The 26,016-nt window shown below is 34.0% G+C and overlaps 1 protein-coding gene across 11 annotated transcripts; it reads left to right on the top strand.

The window, feature by feature from the left end:
- Positions 1-25,309, top strand: LOC117687956 (uncharacterized). Of its 11 annotated transcripts, none has more exons than XM_066081556.1 (8): positions 17-262; positions 6,424-6,523; positions 6,739-6,801; positions 10,299-10,348; positions 15,130-16,798; positions 17,279-17,380; positions 17,575-17,657; positions 23,951-25,309. In XM_066081556.1, exons 5-7 carry the CDS (start codon positions 15,133-15,135, stop codon positions 17,631-17,633), a joined length of 1,827 nt encoding a protein of 608 aa, XP_065937628.1. In that variant the 5' UTR covers positions 17-262; positions 6,424-6,523; positions 6,739-6,801; positions 10,299-10,348; positions 15,130-15,132; the 3' UTR covers positions 17,634-17,657; positions 23,951-25,309. The 11 variants fall into 11 exon arrangements, with proteins under 11 accessions (XP_065937673.1, XP_065937662.1, XP_065937653.1 ...); XM_066081553.1 differs by having other exon boundaries at positions 23-262; positions 6,739-6,788; XM_066081558.1 differs by lacking the exon at positions 17-262 and adding an exon at positions 497-675 and having other exon boundaries at positions 6,739-6,788.
- Positions 25,310-26,016: the final 707 nt, after the last annotated feature.

Raw genomic sequence — 26,016 nt, 5'->3', positions numbered from 1 at the left:
AGTAATAATGAAAACTACATTGACCGATTAATACGTCAAAAACTAAACAATCGAACAGCTTTTTCTATTTATGAAAACCGGTATTTACCGGCACGTATTCATTACATGGGACCGAAACTACTTGGGGTCGAAATTGTTTAGTGGCGAAACTTGTAAACATCGCTGTGACGTATATGCCGACCAGACGATAGACAGATTGGGAAGAGGAAAAAGAAAGTTTATTTCCATCCGTTTGGGGAAATTAATCGCCGTGAAACAAAAGGTTTGTCATATCATATATTCTACAATTTAGTCTTCTTCTTCTTCAATATATGATGCTATAGTGACAATTTAGATGAGATACAACGCGATATTTTTAAAAAGCAACTATGTAACTGTTACATGTGTATATTGAAGGGTATATTGAATCACAGGAGTCGGCAATCTTATCAATAAATAATACCTAGAGTCAAAATAAGTAAAAACCCAGCCATGAGCTTCCTCACGGTCACTTCGTGAACGAAGCTCATGGCTGGGTTTTTACTTATTTTGACTCTAGGTATTATTTATTGATAAGATTGCCGACTCCTGTGATTGAATATAAAATGGCTGACCCGGAAACAAACCTTCGAAAACGTTTGAAAAAAAACCCAATAAAAAACTGTTGTAACTTATCTACAGCTAAGGGAGGAAGGGGTAAGTTGTTTCAAATCAACAACTGTATATATACCGGTAGATATAGGGTGAATTAACCATGCAACGGACACACACCTTGGATCGGACAACTTTGTTTATAAATATACAAATAAATGTGCATGCGCTCATGTGTTGTTTTCTAATATTCCTGAATTAGAACAAATAAACTTTATCATTATTAAGAATTTGACAGTCACATTGTCAAAGAAATAGCAATATAGGCATCGTAAAATGCCATCATATACGCCATTATTGAAAATTTAGTTATGAAGAATTTACACTAAAGCATTATTTGAATGTTGTGCGTTTGATTGTGAATTAGTGAAAATGCACTCTCTGCGTAAAATAATTAGAAAGAAGTAAGTTTTCAAACAAAATTTGATTAGAATAAGTCCAAGAAATTTGAACAATTAATGTCAAGGTCATTATTGCACCATATGTTCATTTCACCATGGATCGGACACAAATTAACCATGCATCGGACAGTTTTCACTGCATGATTTCTTTTAATAATATGGAGATTATGTGCCTATTCCTTGTGATATACTTTAAATGTGAAGTAAAATAAAAATTTTAAAAATGATTGATACAAACATTTTCCCAGACCACTTAAAAATTGAGTTTTACGGATACAGCCTTTTTAGTCCAAAGTTCCTGTAGGAGCTGGCACGATAAAGAACCCCTTCTGATAAATATTCCTTTAAACAGAAGCACTAGTCTAAATTCCGATATGTAGATTTGAGGATTTACATTAAAAGAAATCTGAATAGCAATTGAATAAATTAACTTTTCCGAACCTTTGTATTTTTACATTAAAACCAGAAAATGTTGTTATTTTTAATCTCTACTGTACTGCTATAGCTGTCCGATGCTTGGTAAATATTGTCTGATCCATGGTGAAATAGTTCAACACTTCATTAATTTGCTTTATTGTCTACAATTTCACAAATTTTTCTCCAATAATTAAGCAAGGGGAAAACCTGTAACTTTTAAAACAAGTTTTATTTATATTTGGACGATATTTGATGCGTGAACAAAGGGAAAAATCCAAAGGTGTCCGATGCATGGTGAAATCACCCTATAGGGGAAAGTTAAGTGTTGCTAATTCGGACAGGTGTGATATTTCGGACACTTAATAAAAACTTCTTTTATTGTCCTTTGTCTTCCGATTTTCTTGTTCTCGATTTAAATTTTGTCAAACGTACTATGTAATGATTAGGAAAACACCGTAATATATGTGCATGAGTTACTATACCGCGATTGACTGTCGAAAATAAACGACCTTCACCTTTTATGTTTTAAAAGTCGGCCATCATCAAATTTACGTTTGACAAGTCGAAAACCAGAAAAGACTCCTTCCTTAAATCAGAACAGATGAGAAAAATAGATCCTGCAAAATTTTATTGATGCAGGTATCAAAGAAATTTTTCGACCAATCAGAAGTGCCAATATCTTATCAAAGTAATAAATATTAAATGATAAATTTATTTTGTACCCTTGTCAATTTATAAGTTTTAATTATAAAACTGTCTTTTTAAAATCATTTAATATTTATTCGTTTGATGAGATATCGGCGCTTCTGATTGGTCGAAAAATTTCTTTGATACCTGCATCAATAAAATTTTCGCCAGATCTACTTTTCTCAACTGTTCTGATCTAACACTATTTATAGAACGGGAATTTCCAAAATAAACACTGTCAACAAAGTGTAAAGTTGTGTCTGTTTTATTGTCAGCAAACAAAATACAACTTTATAAACATAAAAACTTGAAAGTCTGACCTTCGAAAATAAACACAACACAATATATTATTCACGAAATAGAAAATTAAGCGTCTTCTCACGATTTCGTCTGCTTGAGATCAATTAACATTACTGCGAGGCTGGCTGTTCCTTTTCCAGAATAATTATACCCCCGCAAACGAAGTTTAGGGGGGTATATTGGTTTCACCCTGTCCGTCTGTCCGTCTGTCTGTCCGTCCGTCTGTCCGTCTGTCTGTAGACGCAACTTTGTCCCCCCTATAGAATTTTTTATTACTGCATGGAACAGTTTGAAAATTTGTACATATGTTGAACACCATCTGAAGAAGTGCACCTGCAATTTTTTTTAAGATCAGACAAGATTTAATGATTTTATGACAGTTTTCATTTTCCTTATTCTATATATTGTACACTAATGTTGAAAAGTAAGGGAGGTAATCCTTACAGATTTTATTAATTAATTAATAGAAAACACTCCAAAATATATTTATATAAATACATCCAGATGGAGTTTTTTGTCTTTATGTTTTAATTAATAAAAAAAAAGATTATTTTTTTATAAGTATTCTATCAACTGACAATGCAAAGATTTTGTTTGTCAATGATAAATTCTTATAAGCTAATGAGAACATCAAAGACAAGTGTGGCTGAATTCATTTGTCCCAAGGGAGCCATTATCTGAGCCATGGTTCAGATGGAGCATGTGTTTAGGGGAAATTGATAATCTGTAAAATGGGTGATGGTTTTGGGGCTATTTTAAAACTGTTTCATTTAAACCAAAAGGTCTATCATTATAAGGAAATAAATAATATAATTATTAATAAAGAAGTTAAACTATTTTTAAAGGTTGGTTAAATTTATTTGTCAAGTAATTCGTGAAGTGACCCTATTGGGCATTAATTTAAATGAAATTCAAAATTACTGATATGATTGTAGTGTTTTGGCAATTTTAAAATTGTTTGTAATATTAAATTTTCTTTTTTACATATTTTTACATAGTATGGTAATTATGGTAATATTTGGGAGTTTATTAAATTTAACAAGCTCATCAAAGAAAATCATAGTCCTATGGGATCAATTTTCTGATATGGAGTTCAATTGTGCCATAGGAAAAAGTGAGGAAAATTTGAAACAACTAATTGCATTTGTCAAGACTCTTATTAGAAAGATATTGAAAGTTTTATCAACAGAAGAGCATTGCTTGGCTACCGGTATTTCTATTCACTGCAAAGGGAGGGGTTATTGTCATTTTGTTGGTTTTTCTTTAAATCAATTAAATTTAAAAAATATATCATCAAATACATACATTTGTAAATGTATTACTGTTATAGATATGTATTTAAAGTGAAATTCTGACAATTTTGATTTTTCTTTGTTAACTATTTTTTTTTTTTTTTACATTTCTAGAATTTTTTTTTTGTATGTGTTCCAAACCTTAATTATTATTCAATTCAACTATTTGTCCCATTTGAAATTAGCCTAGCGGGGGTATTAGTCCCATTAGGACAGTTCTAGTTATTTTTTGTCTGTCCCAAGTCCAATAGAAATTTACCTGCTAGGTATTAAAAGAAATAGTACATGTCCCTACACTGCCTAAAACTCAAAATTTCTGTTTAAAAAAGTTTATATAGGTCCAAGGATATGACCTTAAAAGGTGGGAGGGGGGAGATGGTGGGAAGGGGGGATGGTGGGAAGGTTATTGATTCATCTAAAACTTAAAGGGTTAAAAGTCATTTAATGATTTAACTGTTTTTACTAAACTAAATTATATGCAACACTATACTAGCAGTTCTGTCTTACAGTGATGAGTTTGGGTTAGTATACAGAATTAGGGCTGTTGAGTTTACACATTATTATACCCCCGCAAACGAAGTTTAGGGGGGTATATTGGTTTCACCCTGTCCGTCTGTCTGTCCGTCCGTCTGTCTGTAGACGCAACTTTGTCCCCCCTATAGAATTTTTTATTACTGCATGGAACAGTTTGAAAATTTGTACATATGTTGAACACCATCTGAAGAAGTGCACCTGCAATTTTTTTTAAGATCAGACAAGATTTAATGATTTTATGACAGTTTTCATTTTCCTTATTCTATATATTGTACACTAATGTTGAAAAGTAAGGGAGGTAATCCTTACAGATTTTATTAATTAATTAATAGAAAACACTCTAAAATATATTTATATAAATACATCCAGATGGAGTTTTTTGTCTTTATGTCTTAATTAATAAAAAAAAATTATTTTTTATAAGTAATCTATCAACTGACAATGCAAAGTTTTTGTTTGTCAATGATAAATTCTTAGGAGCTAATAAGAACATCAAAGACCAGTGTGGCTGAATTCATTTGTCCCAAGGGAGCCATTATCTGAGCCATGGTTCAGATGGAGCATGTGTTTAGGGGAAATTGATAATCTGTAAAATGGGTGATGGTTTTGGGGCTATTTTAAAACTGTTTCATGTAAACCAAAAGGTCTATCATTATAACGAAATAAATAATATAATTATTAATAAAGAAGTTAAACTATTTTTAGAGGTTGTTTAAATTTATTTGTCAAGTAAATTGATGAAGTGACCCTATTGGGCATTAATGTAAATGAAATTCAAAATTACTGATATGATTGTAGTGTTTTGGCAATTTTAAAATTGTTTGTAATATTAAATTTTCTTTTTTACATATTTTTACATAGTATGGTAATTATGGTAATGTTTTGGGAGTTTATTAAATTTAACAAGTTCATCAAAGAAAATCATAGTCCTATGGGATCAATTTTCTGATATGGAGTTCCATTGTGCCATAGGAGAAAGTGAGGAAAATTTGAAATAACTAATTGCATCTGTCAAGACTCTTATTAGAAAGATATTGAAAGTTTTATCAACAGAAGAGCATTGCTTGGCTACCAGTATTTCTATTCACTGCAAAGGGAGGGGTTATTGTCATTTTGTTGGTTTTTCTTTAAATCAATTAAGTTAAAAAAATATATCATCAAATACATACATTTGTAAATGTATTACTGTTATAGATATGTATTTACAGTGAAATTCTGACAATTTTGATTGTAATTTTTCTTTGTTAACTAATTTATTTTTTTTACAATTCTAGAATTTTTTTTTTGTATGTGTTCCAAACCTTTATTATTTAATTCAATTATTTGTCCCATTTGAAATTAGCCTAGCGGGGGGTATTAGTCCCATTAGGACAGTTCTAGTTATAACGAACATATAGGCCCATACACTTTCACGGTAACACTCCTCTTCAAATTTGGTAACGATGATTTTTAATTTACATAGGCCTAGTACCCTACATGATCGGTCATCAGAAATTCAGAATAAGAATCGTTATGAGTACAACCTTCGGCGCATTCCAAGCGGCAGATATACCATTTAAGTACATCACTGGCTATATAGTTACCACAACGTTTACAAAAGTCGCTTAATATACATACTATTCTTTGTTGACATATCAACTATTTTCGTCCACGATCGCCTCTCCTTGGATGGTTATGTCCAGTTGAATATTCCAGCGATCTCACATGAAAACCAGTTTTATTACGAATTTTTCTGCACAGTGAATAATATCACAAGCTATCGCATGTATTTTCTAATCGTTTTCAATTCAGTCGGTTAAGAATTTAACTCACTATTTGTGTTTAATCCATTAAATTCAGTTCAATATAGCTCTACATCAGCTGAATCCATTTTGAATATTGTTGCTGTTGTTGTTTTTTGTATTCATATGCGCCGCTTCATTTACATTATTTACATTTTTGATCAATGACACTTCACATTTTTTGATTTGAAAATGTTATATTAAATGATAAGAAATGAAGATAATAATTTTTCTATTGATGGACGTATCAAAGAAAAAATTGACCGGAAAACTTTTTCATCAATGCGCTACGCAGCTATTTTTAGATGAAGCTATTTTAAACGAACTCTTTTAAAAACGCTCTCTAATACAGACGTTAATTTATGTGTACTATGTCATCAGTTTCAGAGAGCAGTGATACGGAATCGGAAAACCAGTGTGGTGATCCAGAAACTCAGATCAAACTCTGTAAAATTGACAGTATCAAGAAAGAAAAATTGATGTGTGTATAATATGTTTATGTCATCCATTTTAGTTTAGATTTTTCATCCCCGCTCCTGTAAAAATCCAGTCATGCAGTTGCCTTTTTATTTCAATTTTAAAGAAAAGGTTAAGAAAACAATTAAGAAAAAAATCAGAGACTATATATATAGATAAATAAATAGTTCATAGGTTATACCAGTCTGTAGAATGTAATAGTCCATGGTCTCTTTACAGGTACTCTGTGTCCGACTGTTGACTGACAGATCAAAGAGAGAATATATGTGGTATAGTATTCATGTAATGTCAGTATTTATTAAGTAGCTATACTCTGTATGTTTAGGTCACCTGAGTCACTCAGGAGACCCATTGCTATCTCACGTTTGTCGTTGTGTGTCATTCATAGACATTTTACATCTCCTAAATCGATATGAGGGCAGTAGTCATTGTGTTAGTTCTGGGGTAAGAACTGTTGCCCGAGCGCATAGGCCAAGGTAATTGGGATCTACAGAACAAAAATGTCTAACAGTCTTACTAGATAATTGAAGTTCTTGACTTGATGTTTCATATTTATTGATAAAGTTGTATTTTGTTTGCTGACAAATTAATAAATAGACATTTTACATCTCCTAAGTGGATATGAGAGCAGTGGTCATTGTGTTAGTTCTGGTGTAAGAACTGTTGCCCGAGCGCATAGGCCGAGGCCAACAAAATAATCAGCCAGGGTTAGGGAAATAGCAAAGCATGGGACATAAGCCAGTAATTAACATGTATGTATAAGATTGCCATTTTGCCAACATTTGACAATTTGGTGTGAATTGTAATTTCATCGCAATAACAGTCTGTTTTCCACATGGGGTAAAGACACAACTGCATTTTACATACATGTATGTTTTATAAACGCATTTTAAAAAGTCACATTCTGTATTTAAAGTGTCACATTTGAAAAACTGTGAATAGAAATGTCAATAGAATCAGAAAGAAGGCAAATCCTGTGTCAGCTCTCATTTCTATAACTAAGTTATGGTGATCTGTGTGTGTGGAGAGAGAGAGAGTACATATTTTAAAAAAAAGGTCGACACAACAAGGTGCCAAGAAATGAAAGATTTTGCAATCATTGTAATAAAAAAGATTTAGAAGATGAGTTCCACTTTATACTCATATGTCCTTTTTACGCTGAATTACGAAAGAAATATATAAAGAGTTTTTATTACAAAAAACCAAGTGTTTTTAAGCTAGTTAAACTTTTAAGTGTGAACAACACAAAGGAACTGAATAATTTAGAGAAATATTTGTCTAGCGCTTCCAAAATGAGAGCGCAGCATTGTAATAATACTACAGTTTAAACTACTTATCATACATTTATGTCCATTCATATCTTATGATATGTACATGATTATATTGTCTTGATATGTCCACTCACTTACTGCACATTGTACATTTGTATATAATTTTATATGTAGTATAATTTGTATTCCAATGAGTTGTAAAGCTCAAGGATAATAAATTGAATTGAATTGACATATTTGAGAAGTACAATAAATGACGAAAGAGGGAGAGAGAACAAGATTTAAAAATATATAAAGAAAAAAAATCAGACACTATATATATACATAAAATGGATCAACATATTAAGCATTGTATCATATAAATGTGTTTATTAGGTCACCTGAGTCACTCAGGTGACCTATTGCAATTGGTCTTCGTCTGTCGTCGTGCGTTAACAATTTTACATTTTTAACTTCTTCTTGAAAACTACAAGGCCAATCGTTACTATTTTTGGTGTGAAGCATCTCTATGGTAAGAAGAATCTAAATTGTGAAATTTAAGGCTCTACCACCCCTGGGGTGCCACGGGCGGGGCCAAATATGCAAAAAAAGCCAAATTTTCAAAAATCTTCTTCTCTACTCCCATGCATGTGAGGACCATGTGAGGAAAAAACTGGTTGCATGGTATGGTTATGATGTCCATGAGGCCTTCTACCAAAATTGTGAAATTTATGGCCTCTGGGTCAGGGCTTCTGGCTCTAGGGTGGGGCCAATATGGCCATATAGTAAAAATGTATTAAATCTTAGAAAATCTTCTTCTCTACTACTATATATATATTTTAAAAACTAAATGCATGATAATGATGTCCATGAAGCCCTCTACCAAAATTGTGAAATTCATGACCCCTTGGTTAGGGGTTCAGGCTCTAGGGTGGGGCCAATATGGCCATATAGTAAAAATGTATTAAATCTTAGAAAATCTTCTTCTCTACTCTCATATATTTGTTAAAAACGAAATGCATGATTATGATGTCGATGAGACCCTCTATCAAAATTGTGAAATTCATGACCCCTGGGTCAGGGGTTCAGGCTCTAGGGTAGGGCCTATATGGCCAAATAGTAAAAATGTATTAAATCTTAGAAAATCTTCTTCTCTACTCCCATATATATTTGTTAAAAACTAAATGCATGGTTATGATTTCCATGAGGCCTTCTACCAAAATTGTGAAATTCATGACCCCTGGGTCAGGGCTTCTGGCTCTAGGGTGGGGCCAATACGGCCATATAGTAAAAATGTATTAAATCTTAGAAAATCTTCTTCTCTACTACTATATATATATTTTAAAAACTAAATGCATGATAATGATGTCCATGAAGCCCTCTACCAAAATTGTGAAATTCATGACCCCTTGGTCAGGGGTTCAGGCTCTAGGGTGGGGCCAATATGGCCATATAGTAAAAATGTATTAAATCTTAGAAAATCTTCTTCTCTACTCTCATATATTTGTTAAAAACGAAATGCATGATTATGATGTCGATGAGACCCTCTATCAAAATTGTGAAATTCATGACCCCTGGGTCAGGGGTTCAGGCTCTAGGGTAGGGCCTATATGACCAAATAGTAAAAATGTATTAAATCTTAGAAAATCTTCTTCTCTACTCCCATATATATATTTGTTAAAAACTAAATGCATGGTTATGATGTCCATGAGGCCCTCTACCAAAATTGTGAAATTCATGATCCCTGTGTCAGGGCTTCTGGCTCTAGGGTGGGGCCAATATGGCCATATAGTAAAAATGCTTTAAATCTTAAAAAATCTTCTTCTCTACTCCCACACATGTGGGCAAAAAACTGAATACATGGTTATGATATCCACATTCTCCTTTACCTAAATTGTGAAATTCATGGCCCCTGGGTCAGGGGTTCAGGACATGGGGGGGGGGGGCAATATAGTGTTAATGCATATAATGTTTAAAAATCTTCTTCTCTATTCGCACACATCTGTATTAAAAAAATCTGACTAATAATTATGTTTACCAGGAAGTCCTCTACTGAAATTTTAATAATCATGTCCCCTGGGGTATGGGTTTTGACTCTAGGACGGCCAAAATGGATGTATAGATGTTAATGCATATAACGTTAAAAATTATCTTCTTTACTCCCGCACACCTGAAAGGAAAACTGAATTCATAATTTTGTAGACCAGATCTTTTAGTTTTTCACCAAAATTATAGGTTTCACAGTTCTTTTTTAATTAAATGTGGTTGTCATTACAAATTTCTAATTTTTCTACTCGAGTATGAAACCTAATTTTAAATTAGATGCATATATGAGACTCCATGACAAGTTTGTGTATGGGATATATGCTACTCAGGTGACCGTTAAGGCCAATTGGCCTCTTGTTATTAAATAAAATATGGATCGACATATTAAGCATTGTATCATATAAATGTGTTTATTATTAAATCCCGCACTTGCTCGGGATATCATCTAGTACTTGAATGTAACAGCTGATGGTCTTTTTTCAGGTTCCTTGTGTCCGACTGTGTACTGACAGATCAAAGAGAGAATATATGTGGTATAGTATTCATGTAATATCACCATGTTCATGTAGCTATATTATGTATTTTTAGGTCACCTGAGTCACTCAGGAGACCCATTGCTATCTCACGTTTGTCGTCGTGTGTCATTCATAGACATTATAGTTTTCATCTCTTAATGGGTATGAGGGCAGTAGTCATTGTGTTAGTCCTGGGGTAAGAACTGTTGCCCGAGAGCATAGGCCGAGGTGAACTTCAATTTCTTACCCAGGAACTGACAATATAACTATTGCCCACATTCCCATTTGATGATTGATGTGTTAGACAAGGAGAAACATATCCTTGTGATAATGTCTGGGCTGGGATATTGTCCAATTATCTGCCCGGGGGACTGTCAAAAATCAACCAGGGTTAAGGGAATAGCAAAGCATGGGACATAAGCCAGTATTTAACATGTATACATTGGTGGGTTCCCAATTTGCACACATTTGAGGATTAGGTGTGAATTGTATTTTGATAGCAAGTACAAAATGTTCTCTACATGGGGTAAAGACACAACTGCATTAATTTTACCTATGTTTTATAAACACATTTAAAAAAAATCCCATTCCGTATTTCATAGGTGAATAGTAAGATGCACATGTTTGTAAGAGAGAGAGAGAGAGAGAGAGAGAGAGGGAGAGAGAGAAAGAGAGAGAGAGGAAAGATAATAGTAAGATGCATGTTTATAAGGAAGAGAGAGAGTACAATAGTATGATTCACATGTTTATTAGAGAGAGAGAGAGAGAAGGAGAGAGAGAGAGAGATATTACAATAGAAAGATGCACATGTTTGTAAGAGAGAGAGAGATTACAATAGTAAAAGTCACACACATGTTCATAAGAGATAGGGAGAGAAAGATTAAAATTGTAAGATGCACATGTTTTTAAGAGAGAGGGTGTGATAAGAATAGAAAATGCACGTTTTTAAGAGAGAGAGGAGAGAGAGATATTACAATAATAAGATGCATGTTTACAAGAGAGAGAGAGAGAGAAAGAGAGATTACACACAATAGTATTAGATGCACATTTTTAGGTCACCTGAGTCACTCAGGTGACCTATTGCAATTGGTCTTCGTCCGTCGTCGTGCGTTGTGCGTCGTGCGTCTGTGCGTCGTGCGTCGTGCGTTAACAATTTTACATTTTTGACTTCTTCTTGAAAACTACCAGGCCAATCGTTACCGTTTTTGGTGTAAAGCATCTGTATGGTAAGAAGAATCTAAATTGTGAAATTCATGGCTCTACCACCCCTATGGTGCCACGGGCGGGGCCAAATATGCAAAAAAAGCCAAATTTTCAAAAATCTTCTTCTTTACTCCCACGCATGTGAGGAAAAAACTAAATGCATGGTTATGTTGTCCATGAAGCCCTCTACCAAAATTGTGAAATTTATGGCCCCTGGGTCCGGGGTTCTGGCTCTAGGGTGGGGCCAATGTGGCCATATAGTAAAAATGTATTTAATCTTAGAAAATCTTCTTCTCTACTACCATATACATTTGTCAAAAACTAAATGCATGATTATGATGTCCATGAAGCCCTCAACCTAAATTGTGAAATTCATGACCCCTGGGTCAGGGGTTCAGGCTCTAGGGTGGGGCCAATATGGCCATATAGTAAAAATGTATTAAATCTTAGAAAATCTTCTTCTCTATTATCATATATATTTGTCAACAACTAAATGCATGATTATGATGTCCATGAAGCCCTCAACCTAAATTGTGAAGTTCATGACCCCTTGGTCAGGGGTTCAGGCTCTAGGGTTGGGCCAATATGGCCATATAGTAAAAATGTATTAAATCTTAGAAAATCTTCTTCTCTACCCCCATATATATTTGTTAAAAACTAAATGCATGATTATGATGTCCATGAAGCCCTCTACCAAAATTGTGAAATTCATGACCCCTGGGTCAGGGGTTCAGGCTCTAGGGTGAGGCCAATATGGCCAAATAGTAAAAATGTATTAAATCTTAGAAAATCTTCTTCTCTACTCCCATATATATTTGTTAAAAATTAAATGCATGATTATGATGTCCATGAGGTCCTCTACCAAAATTGTGAAATTCATGACCCCTGGGTCAGGGGTTCAGGCTCTAGGGTTGGGCCAATATGGCCATATAGTAAAAAAAATTTAAATCTTAAAAAATCTTCTTCTCTACTCCCACACATGTGAGCAAAAAACTGAATACATGGTTATGATGTCCATGAGGGCCTCTACTAAAATTGTGAAATTCATGACCCCTTTGTTAGGTGTTCAGGCTCTAGGGTTGGGCCAATATGGCCATATAGTAAAAATGTTTTAAATCTTAAAAAATCTTCTCTACTCCTACACATGTGGGCAAAAAAATGAATACATGGTTATGATATCCACAATCTCCTTGACCTAAATTGTGAAATTCATGGCCCCTGAGTCAGGGGTTCAAAACATGAAGGGGGGGGGGGGGTGGGGGCGCAATATGGCAATATAATGTTAATGCATATAATGTTTAAACATTTTCTTCTCTATTCTCACACATCTGTATAAAAAAACTGACTAATAATTATGTTTACCAGGAAGTCCTCTACTGAAATTTTAATTTTCATGTCCCCTCAAGGATGGGTTTTGACTCTAGGGCAGGGCCAAAATGGATGTATAGATGTTAATGCATATAACGTTAAAAAATTATTTTCTTTACTCCCACACACCTGAAAGGAAAACTGAATTCATGATTTTGTTGACCAGATCTTTTAGTTTTTCACCAAAATAATAGGTTTCACAATTCTTTTTGAAACGTGGTTGTCATTACAAATTTATAATTTTTCTATGAAAAATGAAACCTAATTAATTAGATGCATATATGACACTCCATGACAAGTTTGTGTATGGGATATATGCTACTCAGGTGACCGTTAAGGCCAATTGGCCTCTTGTTATATGAGAGAGAGAGAGAGAGAGAGAGAGAGAGAGAGAGAGAGAGATATTAGAAAAGTAAGATGCACATGTTTACGAGAGAGAGAGAGAGAAAGAGAGATTACACACAATAGTAAGATGCACATTTTTATGAGAGAGAGAGAGAGAGAGAGAGAGAGAGAGAGAGAGAGAGAGATTAGAAAAGTAAGATGCACATGTTTGAAAGAGAGACAGTGAGGGAGAGAGATTAGAATTGTAAAGATGCACATGTTTATGAGAGAGAGAGCAAGAGAGAGAGAGAGAGATAACAATAGTATCATACACATGATTGTAAGATCTAGAGAACAATTGTATATGAGAGAAAGAGAGAGAAGAGAGAGAGAGAATACATATTTAGCTCAGATAGTTAAAAAATTGATAGAAAGTAAGATTACATGACAAAAAAGAGAGAGAGAGAGTGCTTAATTTAATTTTAAAAAACGAGACTACCTGTTGGTAGAGAAAGAGAGAGAGAGAGAAAGAGGAGAGATAGAGAGTAATTTAGAAAGTGAGTTTTTAAAAGAAAACAGGCATGCATATCTGAGAGTTAAGATTTTTATTAAAAAAATACATGTTTAGCAAAGTACAAGCAAGTCAGAGAGATAGAAAGAAAGAGCAATAGTAAATATCTGAGAAATTAAATGAAAATGAGTGTGCATGTTTCATGTGTAGGAGAAATAAATCTGAGAGAATGAGGTCAAGATAGCAATATTACTTTGATATAAACAACAGATTAAAAAAGTTCTCCAAGATATGAACTTGGTTCTTTATGAGAGAGAGAGAGAGAGAGAGAGAGAGAGAGAGAGAGAGAGAGAGAAATAGTAAGATGCACATGTTTTACAGAGTATGTCAGAGAGAAAGGAGAGAGAGATTACAATAGTAAGGTGCACATGTTTATAAGAGAGAGAGAGAGAGAGAGAGAGAGAGAGAGAGAGCGAGAGATCACGTCTGAGAGAAATAGTTGTATGCCTATGTTTTACAGAGTATGTCAGAGAGAGAGAGAGAGAGAGAGAGAGAGAGAGAGAGAAAAGACAGATTACAAGAGTAAGATGCACATGTTTATGAAAGAAAAGAGATTAGAATAGTAGGATGTTTATAACAGAGAGAGAGAGAGAGAGAATACAAAAGTAAGATGCACATGTTTATAAGAGAGAGAGAGATAAATATTGTACATTTATATATTTATTAACTGAGAATATCAGAGAGAGAGAGAGAGAGAGAATTACATCTTTGAGAAAAGGAGTAAGATATATTTTGTACATTAACATATTTAATGAAGTTTGTCTGAAATAGAGAGAAAGAGAAAGTAAAAATACATGTTTAGATGAGAAAATCAAGGAGATAGAAAAAAAAGCATTTGTTGGAAAAAAGTCTGAGAGAAAAGAGGAATAAGATCTATAGAGCAATTGTACATGAGAGAGATGGAAAGAGAGAGAGAGATTACATATTTAGTATTAAAATTATGAGAAATAGATTGAGAGAAAGAAAGAAATAGAAAGAGCAAGTCTAGAGTACATGTTAAGTCTGAGATTGAGAAACTGCCTTCCTCTGCCAGGTAGTCATATAGTACACTTTCTTCATTAGGTACACACACTCTGTCTCTCCCTCTCTCTCCTTTGCTCTTTCTATTCTATCTCTCTCTCTCTCTTTCTCAGTAATCTTATGTTGTATTTTTCTACCGGTTGAGTGTCTCTATAATCAGAACCAGAATGATAGACCATCAATTATCTAAGTAGGGAAAATATAGTATTTCTTAAAAAAAAAATCTGCTTAAATCTAAAATATTTCTTATGAAATTTGACATTGAATCTCTAAAACAATAATAATTCTAAAACTCTTTATTTTCATTCACAAGGTTATGACCCAGAGCCCTCACATCATGGACACAGCAAGCTCCCGATACCGTGTACATCTGTGTTCTAAGTGTCCGGGGGACACAGCGTACTATTGTGTATCGTGTCCATGTGATCTGTGTCCCCAGTGTAAAGAGAACCATGTAAAAGATCTCCAAACAATAGACCATGATGTTGTGTCACACCGTGATAAAATCAACTACATCCCAACACAAGAGATCTGTGTGAGACATCCTCGCCATGTTTATAAAAAGTACTGTGAACCTTGTCAAGTTCCTGCCTGTAATAATGGCCAAACACATAGAAAACACACTCAGATAGATGTTACAACAGCCTATAAATCAAAGCGACAACAACACAGAGGAACCATTCACACCATCAGAAGTGAGGCTCTCTTTTACAGACCTGTTCTCCTGACAGGAATCAAAGCTGATGTCAAAACCTGTCACACAGAATTCTCCCCCCTTCAATCAGAGATGTTAACAAAGGCCCAGAGACTGAAGGATCTCATTGACATTGTGGTATATGATCTATTGAACAATGTGTTATGTTACTTTGATTTCAAACACAGATGTGAAAAACAAAAGATAAAAATGATCAGACATATTGTCAGACTAAGGAGATATGAACACAGATATGTACAGCCAGCATTCACATTCAGTGCGCTACAATTCCTCTCCTTCACAAAGACAGCCCTCCCCCAGATACATCTTACACTCCACACCAGCCAGCTGTCCATGACTGAGTCACTCAACAAGGAGGATGTGATGGAGTCACTGAGTGCAATCCAAATCACAGAGAGAGGAAACCGACGCGTAGGAAACCAGTGTCTGCTGAAACTGACGTCTGGTGCTGAGCTCCATCAATCTCTCACAGTGACAGGTGTTGATCGTTGTGAACACATTTCCTGTGTGACATCAGACCGGGTCTGGGTCAGTGATTGGAGAAACAATCTCATGTTGACAGACACAACAGGTGTCCCTCTACATCGTGTGGAGGATTCATGTCGTGGTGTAGGAATACACACAGTGAACAGTGAGAGTGAACTGATTTATATAGATAGGAATTATATTAACATCAACAAACTGTCAAAGGATATGAAAACAACCACCACATTTATAGAGAGAACAGGCTCTACATGGAGACCACGGTGTGTGTACTGGTCCCCGTCCACTGGGGATCTACTGGTCACGATGTATAACTATAGGACAGAGACAGGCAAGGTAACCCGGTACAACCAGAGTGGACAACTCACACAGACCATACAGCACCACAACACAGGACCGGGACTGTATAGTATACCTAACTATATAACAGAGAACAACAATGGGGATGTCGTGGTGTCTGTTTTGTATGCTGTAGTGGTGACAGAGCGTGGAGGAAGACATCGTTTCTCCTACACAGGACATCCATCAGGATCACGACTACAGCCACGTGGAATCTGTACTGACGCGCTTTCACACATCCTGGTGTGTGATGGTATAACCGACACAGTACAGATTTTAAATAAGGACGGTCAGTTCATGTCACATCTACTGACAGAATCACAAGAGATGCGTTTACCATACAGCCTGGGTTATGATGTCAACACTCACCGTCTCTGGGTCGGATCACGGTGGAACAACAAGGTGTGTGTCTACAGGTATATCACCAGACAGGACGCTCTGACAGGTAAGTCTGAGTCATTATCATTCACATTAATTAGATATAGATAACTAAGACACACAGTCCGTGTTAATTATCAGTCAATAAGATACATGTAAGACATGTTTATCTGTGTGATTGTTTGTCAATATAAACAACTCATTGTTACAGGGTTAGCTGTATCTACCAGTCATTGGGATTCAGTGTTTATCTAAAATAAACAGAAATTAGATACATTATTTTATTAATTAAATGTACAGTTACATGTCATTGTGTTTAGTGAATAGAAATAGCAGGTTGCTGTATTTAATTATAAAATATATAGAGTGACTCATGTATTTGTAATCAGTTATTTTGTGATATGTTAATTGACTTAACCTAATTAATTAGATAAATATTAAAGAAAGTGTCATGGTAATCAGGTTAAAGTTTTAATTTGTAGATGTAGCTCTATCATTACATATACTGTATGTAATTAATTAACAGCTAATTAATGACTTGTTGTAGATGAACACAGACCCCGTCCTGATGGGGACACCAGATACACAACACCTCGTCAAAAGACAGGCCATCGAATGCAACAACTTGTCAGAAGTCAACTAAACGAAAGTAAAACTCGCCAACGCATGTATTTGTAATCAGTTATTTTGTTACATATGAATTGACTTAACTTAATTAATTAGACAAATAATAAAGCAAGTGTCATGGTAATCAGGTTAAAGTTTTAATTGTAGATGTAGCTCTATCGTTACATATAATGTATGGAATTTATTAATTAACAGCTAATTAATGACTTGTTGTAGATGAACACAGACCCCGTCCTGATGAGGACGCCATGTCCAGCTCAACACAAGCCGTATAATGGAGATAGCTGGGATATTGACAGGTTGTAAATGTTTCTGTACAAATCTAGTCTGCTCTCAATACCACACATGTTGTTTGTCACTTTGTTCAACATCTGCAGCTGAAATTGAGCTGTGTATAATTCACATGGACTGTAATACTGACTCCTGTTTATTTCACACTTTGTGATCATCCAAACATGGCTGTCTGTTGCTGAGTGAGAAACATCATGTTATACAAGTTTTATTTTCTGAATGTGGAATATTATAAAACAAATATCCACATGAAGAAGTCTATAATGTTAAACTGAACAATTAAAAATTGAAATGTCAGATCTTATCAATTTGTAAATGTATCTTGTTTTGCTAATTGTGCCATTATTATACCCCATGTAATGGAATTGTTATTCATTTCATTTTATTTATTCTCATATTGTATAAAACAACATAGAGAAAATATACAATACATACAATATTAAACAAAAAGCAAGAGTGTATACTGTACACATCAACCTGGAGAGTTGACTCTCTTATTAATGATATTGATGAATTTACATAAGTTATTAATAACAGCTAATTTTTTACATGAAAATAATTCAAAAAATTTGAAAGCATTTGGTCGTCTAAAATACATTGATGGTAAATAAGCTTTTCTATATTCTTTCAATTCTGGACATATCATGATATAGTGATATTCGTCGCCAATGTTATTTTTACATAAATTACAAAATCGTTGATTTCTAGGTACATTGTTCCATCTGCCTGTCTCAATTGGCAGTTTATGGTTGCTTGTTCTAAATCTAACTAATGTAGTAATGTTATTCATATAAGCACCAGAGTTTATGTAATATCTAGGTACAAAAGTGTTATTGGTAAACAAGTTATAGATCAATCCTTTACTAGATGCGTTACAATCAGAGACCCATTTTTGTTGAAATTGGTCAATCAAAGTTTGCTTAGCAACATTTAAAATCCATTTTTCATTTTCTACATTATGCGTCAACCAGACATAGCTTAGACCACATTCATGTAAAATATTCTGTATACATTCAACCCATTTGAAATTATAATTGTTGATTTGTGTTAGGCTATGTAAAAAACTATACAATATATATGACAATTTTGATTCTTTACCTTTCAACAATCTTATCCAAAAATTCAACATTCTAATTTTTGCTTTCACACACAATGGATATCTAGCAAGTTCACCGTAGATCATAAAATTTGGTGTGGACGTCTTAAGACTAAGTATAAGTTTACAAAATTTAAGATGCAATTTTTCAATGGTACATAAATTTTCAAAACCCCACAATTCAGAACCATACAGTAAAATTGGAACAACCATTTTGTCGAACATATCAAGTTGACAATCAATCGATAGATTTAATTCTCTTGACTTTTTAATTATTGCGTACATAGCTCTGGTAGCTCTAGTCACTACATATTTCCTAGTACTGTAGAAAGAGCCTGTTCTTGAAAAGATAACTCCTAAATATTTAAATTCCTTAACGATTTCTATTTCGTTACCATTGTATAAAAATGATACATTTGAGGTTTGTCTACCTTTGCCAAAAATAATAATTTTAGTTTTCTCAACATTCACTTGTAATTTCCATTTTTCACAGTACATTTGAAAACAATGAAGCTGATATTGTAGATCATCTTCGGTTTCGGACATCAGCACAGTGTCGTCTGCATACAACATAATCATAATTCTTAGATAACAATTTAAATTTTGTTCAATTTCTTCAGACAGGCTTTTTAGTCCTATGACATTTTCATGTGATAAAAAATCTTCAAGATCATTAAGATATAATGCAAAAAGAAACGGAGATAAGTTTTCTCCCTGACGGACACCATTTTGACAAGGGAAATATTCGGAAAAATCATTATTATAAAATATTCTTGATCTACAGAGAATAATGATTTCAACCTATCCGCCAGTCAGTCCTGGATTTTAAGCAAAACTTATATTGAACAGCTGCACAGAAATTTATGAAACTTTTAAGGTATTTAAGACACAACTTGAGATGTGCTAATTACTAGGAAGTTCCGATTCATTTATCTTTCTGGGAAATTTAGCTCCATGGAAATTTTGGGCAAATGTTGAATTTAGCAATGATTTTTTTTGTAGGTAGTTACGGTACAATGTGTTAATTTGCATATTTCTAGAAAATTTTAATTACGTTTTGCATTGAAATTTTGAACCTTTAGAATTTTGTTGTTGTTACGACAAATGAATAGAGTGCATAATTGCAGAAAGTTTTGATCTGATGATGTTTTGCTAGAAATGCACTTTATCATATTTACTCACCTGAGCTGAAAGCTCAAGTGAGCCTTTCTGATCACAATTTGTCTGTTTGTCTGTCCCTCCTCTGTCCGTAAACGTTTCACATTTTCAACATCTCCTCCAGAACTACTGAACAAATTTCAATCAAACTTGGCACAAAGCACCCCTAAGCAAAGGGGATTCAAAGTTGTAAAAATTGAGGATCACACTCTTTCACAAGGGGAGTTAATAAGGAATTATTAAAAATGTTTTAGAAATTTTCAAAAAATCTTCTTCTCAAGAACCATTTGGCCAGGAAAGCTGAAACTTTTGAGAAAGCATCTTTAGGAAGTGTCGATTCAAAGTTGTAAAAATCATGACCGCAGGCCCACAAAAGGAGGGGGGGGGGGGTCGAACTTTAACATTGGAATACATATAGATATCTACAGTGTATCTTTAAAAATAAAAATCTTCTTTTCAAAAACTTATCAACTAGGAAAGCTGGAAGTGTAGATTCAAAGTTGTGAAAATCATGTTCCCAGGGGTAGGATGGGGCCACAATGGGGGGGGGGGGGTCAAACTTTTACATAGGAATATATAGAGCAAATTTCTAAAAATCTTCTTCTCAGAAAGCAATCAGCCAGGAAAGCTGAAACTTGTGTGGAAGCACCCTCAGGTGGTGTAGATTCAAAGTTGTGAAAATCATGACCCCCTGGGGTAATGGTGGGGCCACAATTGGGGGTCGAACATTTCCATAGGAATATATAGAGTAAATGATCTTCTTTTCAGAAACTAATCAGCCAGAAAAGCTGAAACTTTTGTGGAAGCTTCGTCAGGTAGTGTAGATTCAAAGTTTTGAAATTCATAACATCTGAGGTAGGATGGGACAACAATTGAGGGGTCGAATTTGTACATAGTAACAGAGAGAGAGAGAGAGAGAGAGAGAGAGAGAGAGAGAGAAAGGAGAGAGAGAAGATCTTTAAAAAATATCCTATCAGAAACTCATCAGCCAAGAAAACTGAAACTTGTGTGGAAGCATCCTCAGATTGTGTAGATTAAAAGTTGTGAAAATCATGATCCCTGGATGTAGGGTGGGAGCTCAATGGGGGTTAAATTTTTTCACAGGAATATTATAATAGAGTAAATCTTCAGCAATCTTCTTCATAGAAACAAATCATCCGGGAAAGCTGAAACTTTTGTGAATGTCTCCACAGGTAGAGTAAATTCAAGTTTGTTCAAATCAATATCCCTGGGGGTAGGATGGGGTCACAATGTGGGGGGGGGGGGGGGCGACAAATTTATACGTAAGAATATAGAAAAATTCTTACAAAATCTTTTTTCTAAAAAAAAACATTTACCTTGAAAAACTGTATCTTTAGTGAAAGCAACCTAAGAAAAAGTAGATTCAAATTCGTTCAAATCAAAATCTTGATGAGTAGGATGGGGCTATATTGGGGATCTAATTTTACAAAGGAAAACATTTTTATTATTCACAAAAGCTGAAATGATATAATATATATATTTTTGCTTATATGCAAGCATTTTGACATATTGCTGATTCTTTAAAATTGTTTAGACTTTGGCCCCGGGACGATTCTTGGGCCTGACAATGGGTTAAGAGATTGATTTAGGTTTATATCTCATATATAAACAATTATATAGGATCTTTTGGGGAACTGCAATGCTCAACATGCGATATGACTGTAAAATCAACCTCTACCTAGAAAAGGGACTAATGATAATAAACATAATATCCAGGTGGAAAAATGGATTTTTATTTATACATGATCTACATGTGTACTACATTGTCCAGATAGTATGTATTATGACTCCATTAAGCTGATTTTATCAAACCTAAGGCCAAACAAAATTAAAGATTTGTTTTTCAGGCACCGCCGCATCAGTAAAAATATTGCTGTATTTAACTTTTTTATCGTTATTTTTCCAGATTTTTCATATCTCATCATTATCGGTTTTCTCTGTTATGGAATCAATATAAACAAACGCTCAGAATAAATGCTTGTCTCTGTCAGTGAAAACGTTATTTTATCTGACACATCTACCCAGTGATCAACCTAGGAGTTTACTTGGGATGTAAATATAAGTACTCGCTTTGTGGTCGGTTACTTCGCCAGAATTTCCTCAGAGAGGTTCTGAGTTCACAATCGTGAAAGTTAACCCCAAATGCAGTAAAATGATAATTATCTAATTCAAAAAACATTTTCATAGCCTACGTTAACCCCTATTGTGATTAAAATCTAGCGACTGTCTTATCTTTAGAGGTTATAAATACGGTTGATGCAACCACATAATGTGCACTGAAAATTACAACCGATGTTAACAAATTATGGTGATGATATTATAATTAGTTGGTAACTTGTAATTAGTTAATAACTCTGCCAAGTTAATGCTAAAATAATCATAAACCGTTTGTCTACAGTTATGTTTAAAATCAAACAGATCCAACTAGGCCTACACATGTATTACGGTTGTAATTGGGTCAAAGGGTTGGACTAATACCTCCAAAAAACACTGAAACAAATAGACTGATTTTATTTGTCATTTAGCCAACACAATTACGAAACATTTCATCTACAAAATGTATGAATACACCTTATAAATGTAATTAAAGACTGGATAGGATTTTCATTTTTTTAAGAGTTGTTTTTTTTTAATTGACTTGCTTCTAATCCAATTTAAATTAAGGTTGAATCTGTGTATACATGTATTATCATTAGCATTATGCCATTGTCAAATAATGGAAGTCCACCTGATTTCTCAAACTTCTCCCTATTTTTCTGTGAAGGAGAATTTCAGAAGTGAAGTCTCCCTAAACTAAGTTTGCCCTATGTTGGTCCCTGTTAACACTACCACTGAAATTTCTCTGTTAGGCCTAAAAAAAAAAATAGGTTTGTTTCCGCTTTCAGGCTGAAAAAAATTAGGGTCGGTCGGTCGGCTTTTTTTTTTTTTTTAATCTTTTTTTTTTCCCTCTCCATCAGTTCAATTGTGCATATTAAACCATTTATCTATTAAACTGGGTAAGATAAAAAAAAACAAGACTTAGTATTTGTTGTCATTATTTAAATGATGTGATGAACTTTTTCCCCAGCTGGTGGGAACATTTCTCGAGCTCAACTGGCACGACATGTGCTGCCATTTGTAAATAACAAACATCTACACAACACTGATGACATCTCAATAAGTTCTATAAGCGTTTTTACGACTTAAATTTGGAGGACACAATAAATTTTTAAATCGGATAAAAACGAAATTTTAACAAAAAACGGATAAAAACGGAAATTTACGAAAAAACTCGAAAAAAATTTTTGGGTCGGGAAAGCGGAAACAAACCTATTTTTTTTTTAGGCCTTATCTTCAGAAATTGAAGTAGCAGGAATAAAGGACAATTCTATTGTTTGAGAATTTTTTGATGACTAATATACTTTTCCTTGATTTCTGTTCTCAAGGCAATGGTGATTAATAAGAAAACACCCCCAAATGAATACTTTATTTGATAATTTTTTTTATGGCAAATTCCACTCCTGAAATGCCATAAGAAGTCTCCTATTTCAGTTCAGACTTGTGTTATTACTGTGGAGGGGAAAGATGGGCTGCAAGATGAAGCAGGGGCACACACCATTTGTCATGTTTGTTCATCTGCAAAAAACTCATTTTTTGAAAAGGAAACAAATATTTAAACTTTGCCAATGTATCAGCTTGGCTTGATGAATATCTGCTGATGAGTACACAAATAAATCATAAAATATGGGTAACTGTAACTGTAAATTTTGTTAAAAAAAAAAACCTGCCTGCCTGCCTCATTCAAAATTTTGGCCCTAGAAACTAATGATTAATGTTTTTTGGCCTAATGTTCCTTAGATGAGTGATGTGGCCCATGGGCTTCTTGTTTTTTGTTATATTTAATGCATACTCTGCCATTCATGATGTGTATCATTGTCAAGTAATGGGAGAACGTGGGGTGTTTGAGCTTGCTCACTTTTTCTTTCCTTTGTATTTGGTGTGAATCATTTAATACAATTATGAATTAATTATTTTTGTTTCTTGCAGACAAGCTGCTTTTAAGACGCCTTCAGGGGGAGACAGTAGAAAACCTGCCTGGATTACCCATAATTCCAATGGAGTTACAGAAGTCAACTAATTACCGGTCATCAAGGGACTTTGTGTTCTGTGTACGTTAACTCAACATGAATGGACTCTGTGTCTGTGTGTGCGTGAACTCTACACAAAAATAATGCGTCTTCAATGGACTTTGTGTTCTGTGTACATAAAGTCTTTATAAATAATGCCTCATCAATGGACTCTGTCTTTTGTGTACATGAACTCTACTGTAATTTGTTATCATACGTTTTTAATCAATTTTATCTAAGTGTAAATGTTGTCAGTATATAATATGTTTTACATATCTAAGCTCCTGAAATTTCTGGTATCATTCGGTGCTAGGACGGAGATGTCCATTACAATTGTAGCCAATGTGTCACATAGTGTTTTGTTTTTGTTTTTTTTACACAAGAAATCTTCTATGTTGTAATAAACATTATATTCAAAGGGGAATAACTCAAAATGTGTATTTTTAGTCAGGATGAAAAAACAGTTATTCCCCCTTATATAATTTTCCTAAGATGAAGTTTGACTTAAGAATGGGAACTGAATTTGATGGTGTTCATCCCTAACAGTTTTATTGGTAGGATTGAATATCAGTTAATGTATTTTAACAATATATCGTGATCATTTGAGAAGAAGTGATCTGATAAGCTTTTGATAAGTTTTAGATGTTTTTTTTATACAATGTTATGTAGTTTTAGTTTCAGTATGTAAATACACATGTAGTTGATGTTAGTTTTTAATTTCATTAAGTTTGAGCTGTGCATGTGTAACAATTGGTGCATCATATATTGCTTGTTGTGCTCAAAAGGTAGGTCACAATGACCCAATTAGACTTATGGTAGTTTATAGTGAAACTATTTTAGAACATTTATTTGAAAAAAAAAAAAATTGTGTTTTAGAAATGATGTACCATTCATTATACCAGAAGTCATGTACTCATGTATTTATCAATGTGAAAGTAGGTCATGATGACCTGAATTTGTAATTAGCATGTTGTTAATCCTATGTATTTGTTAATGGTGTTAAAGCACATTTCTCGCTCTCTGTATCTCTGTTGACCAGATAGATAGGACAACTCATGTTAATGTCATTTATTTGGAGAAATATTGTACGTAAGTTTAAGCGAGATTATGGGTTTTTTTGGTTTACGCACACAATGAGGTAACTTATATACATTGTTTTTGTTGTTTATTTTTATTGTGTTTACACTTACCATGAAAAACATAATACCTGTATACAAATGATGTTTGGGGAAATGTAGCGAGCTGTAGATAAAAGTCAATAAACTTAAAGTGACATGTCTATATATTGTTTGTCTTTTTTCATAGTCAGGCAGTACTGTAATACATGATACAAAATGAGGACACGGATTAATCAGACAGACTTCACCATTGTTAACAGTTCAACGTATACAGACAATACTGTAACTTTAGGTTCAAGAACTAGAACATTATTTATTGAGGTGAACCATGTCAAGTTGAATGTACCAATGTCCTTTTGTATTCACAATGACATGTTTTTAATACTCAACTGTTATTTCAACTGTTATCCTCCCAAAAAGGGACTATTTATTTTGTTATACTGAATGTCTTAATTTTAAAGAAAACATCACTGCTTTTAGATAGGAATGACGTGAATTCTGAGGCTAACCGTACGCGCATGATTTTCGCGCATGTAACAATTCGTAATGTTACCCGTTGCTAACGCTGAGGGTAATAGAACAGATTATGAACTGCGTCTAAACCAATCAGATTTCAGTATTTAACATGAAAGTATAACAAAACGAACTGTTACATGCGCGTAAATTATGCGCGTACGGTTCGCCGTAGAATTAACTTCATTTCTATATAAAATCAGTAAAATTTTCTTTAAAAATGAGACATTCAGTATAATAAAATAAATAGTGCCTGTTTGGGAGGGTAACTGTTGAAATTGACCCTCCTCGAAAACCATTGTCAACTTCCGCTTCGTGTCGGTTGACAATGGTTTTCTTGGGGTGCCAATTTCAA

The sequence above is a fragment of the Magallana gigas genome, chromosome 1 (assembly GCF_963853765.1).
Source record: "Magallana gigas chromosome 1, xbMagGiga1.1, whole genome shotgun sequence".
In the NCBI taxonomy this organism is placed as follows: domain Eukaryota; kingdom Metazoa; phylum Mollusca; class Bivalvia; order Ostreida; family Ostreidae; genus Magallana; species Magallana gigas.
Note: the sequence above shows the minus strand (reverse complement) of the source record. Positions and strands in the feature narration are given on the sequence as shown.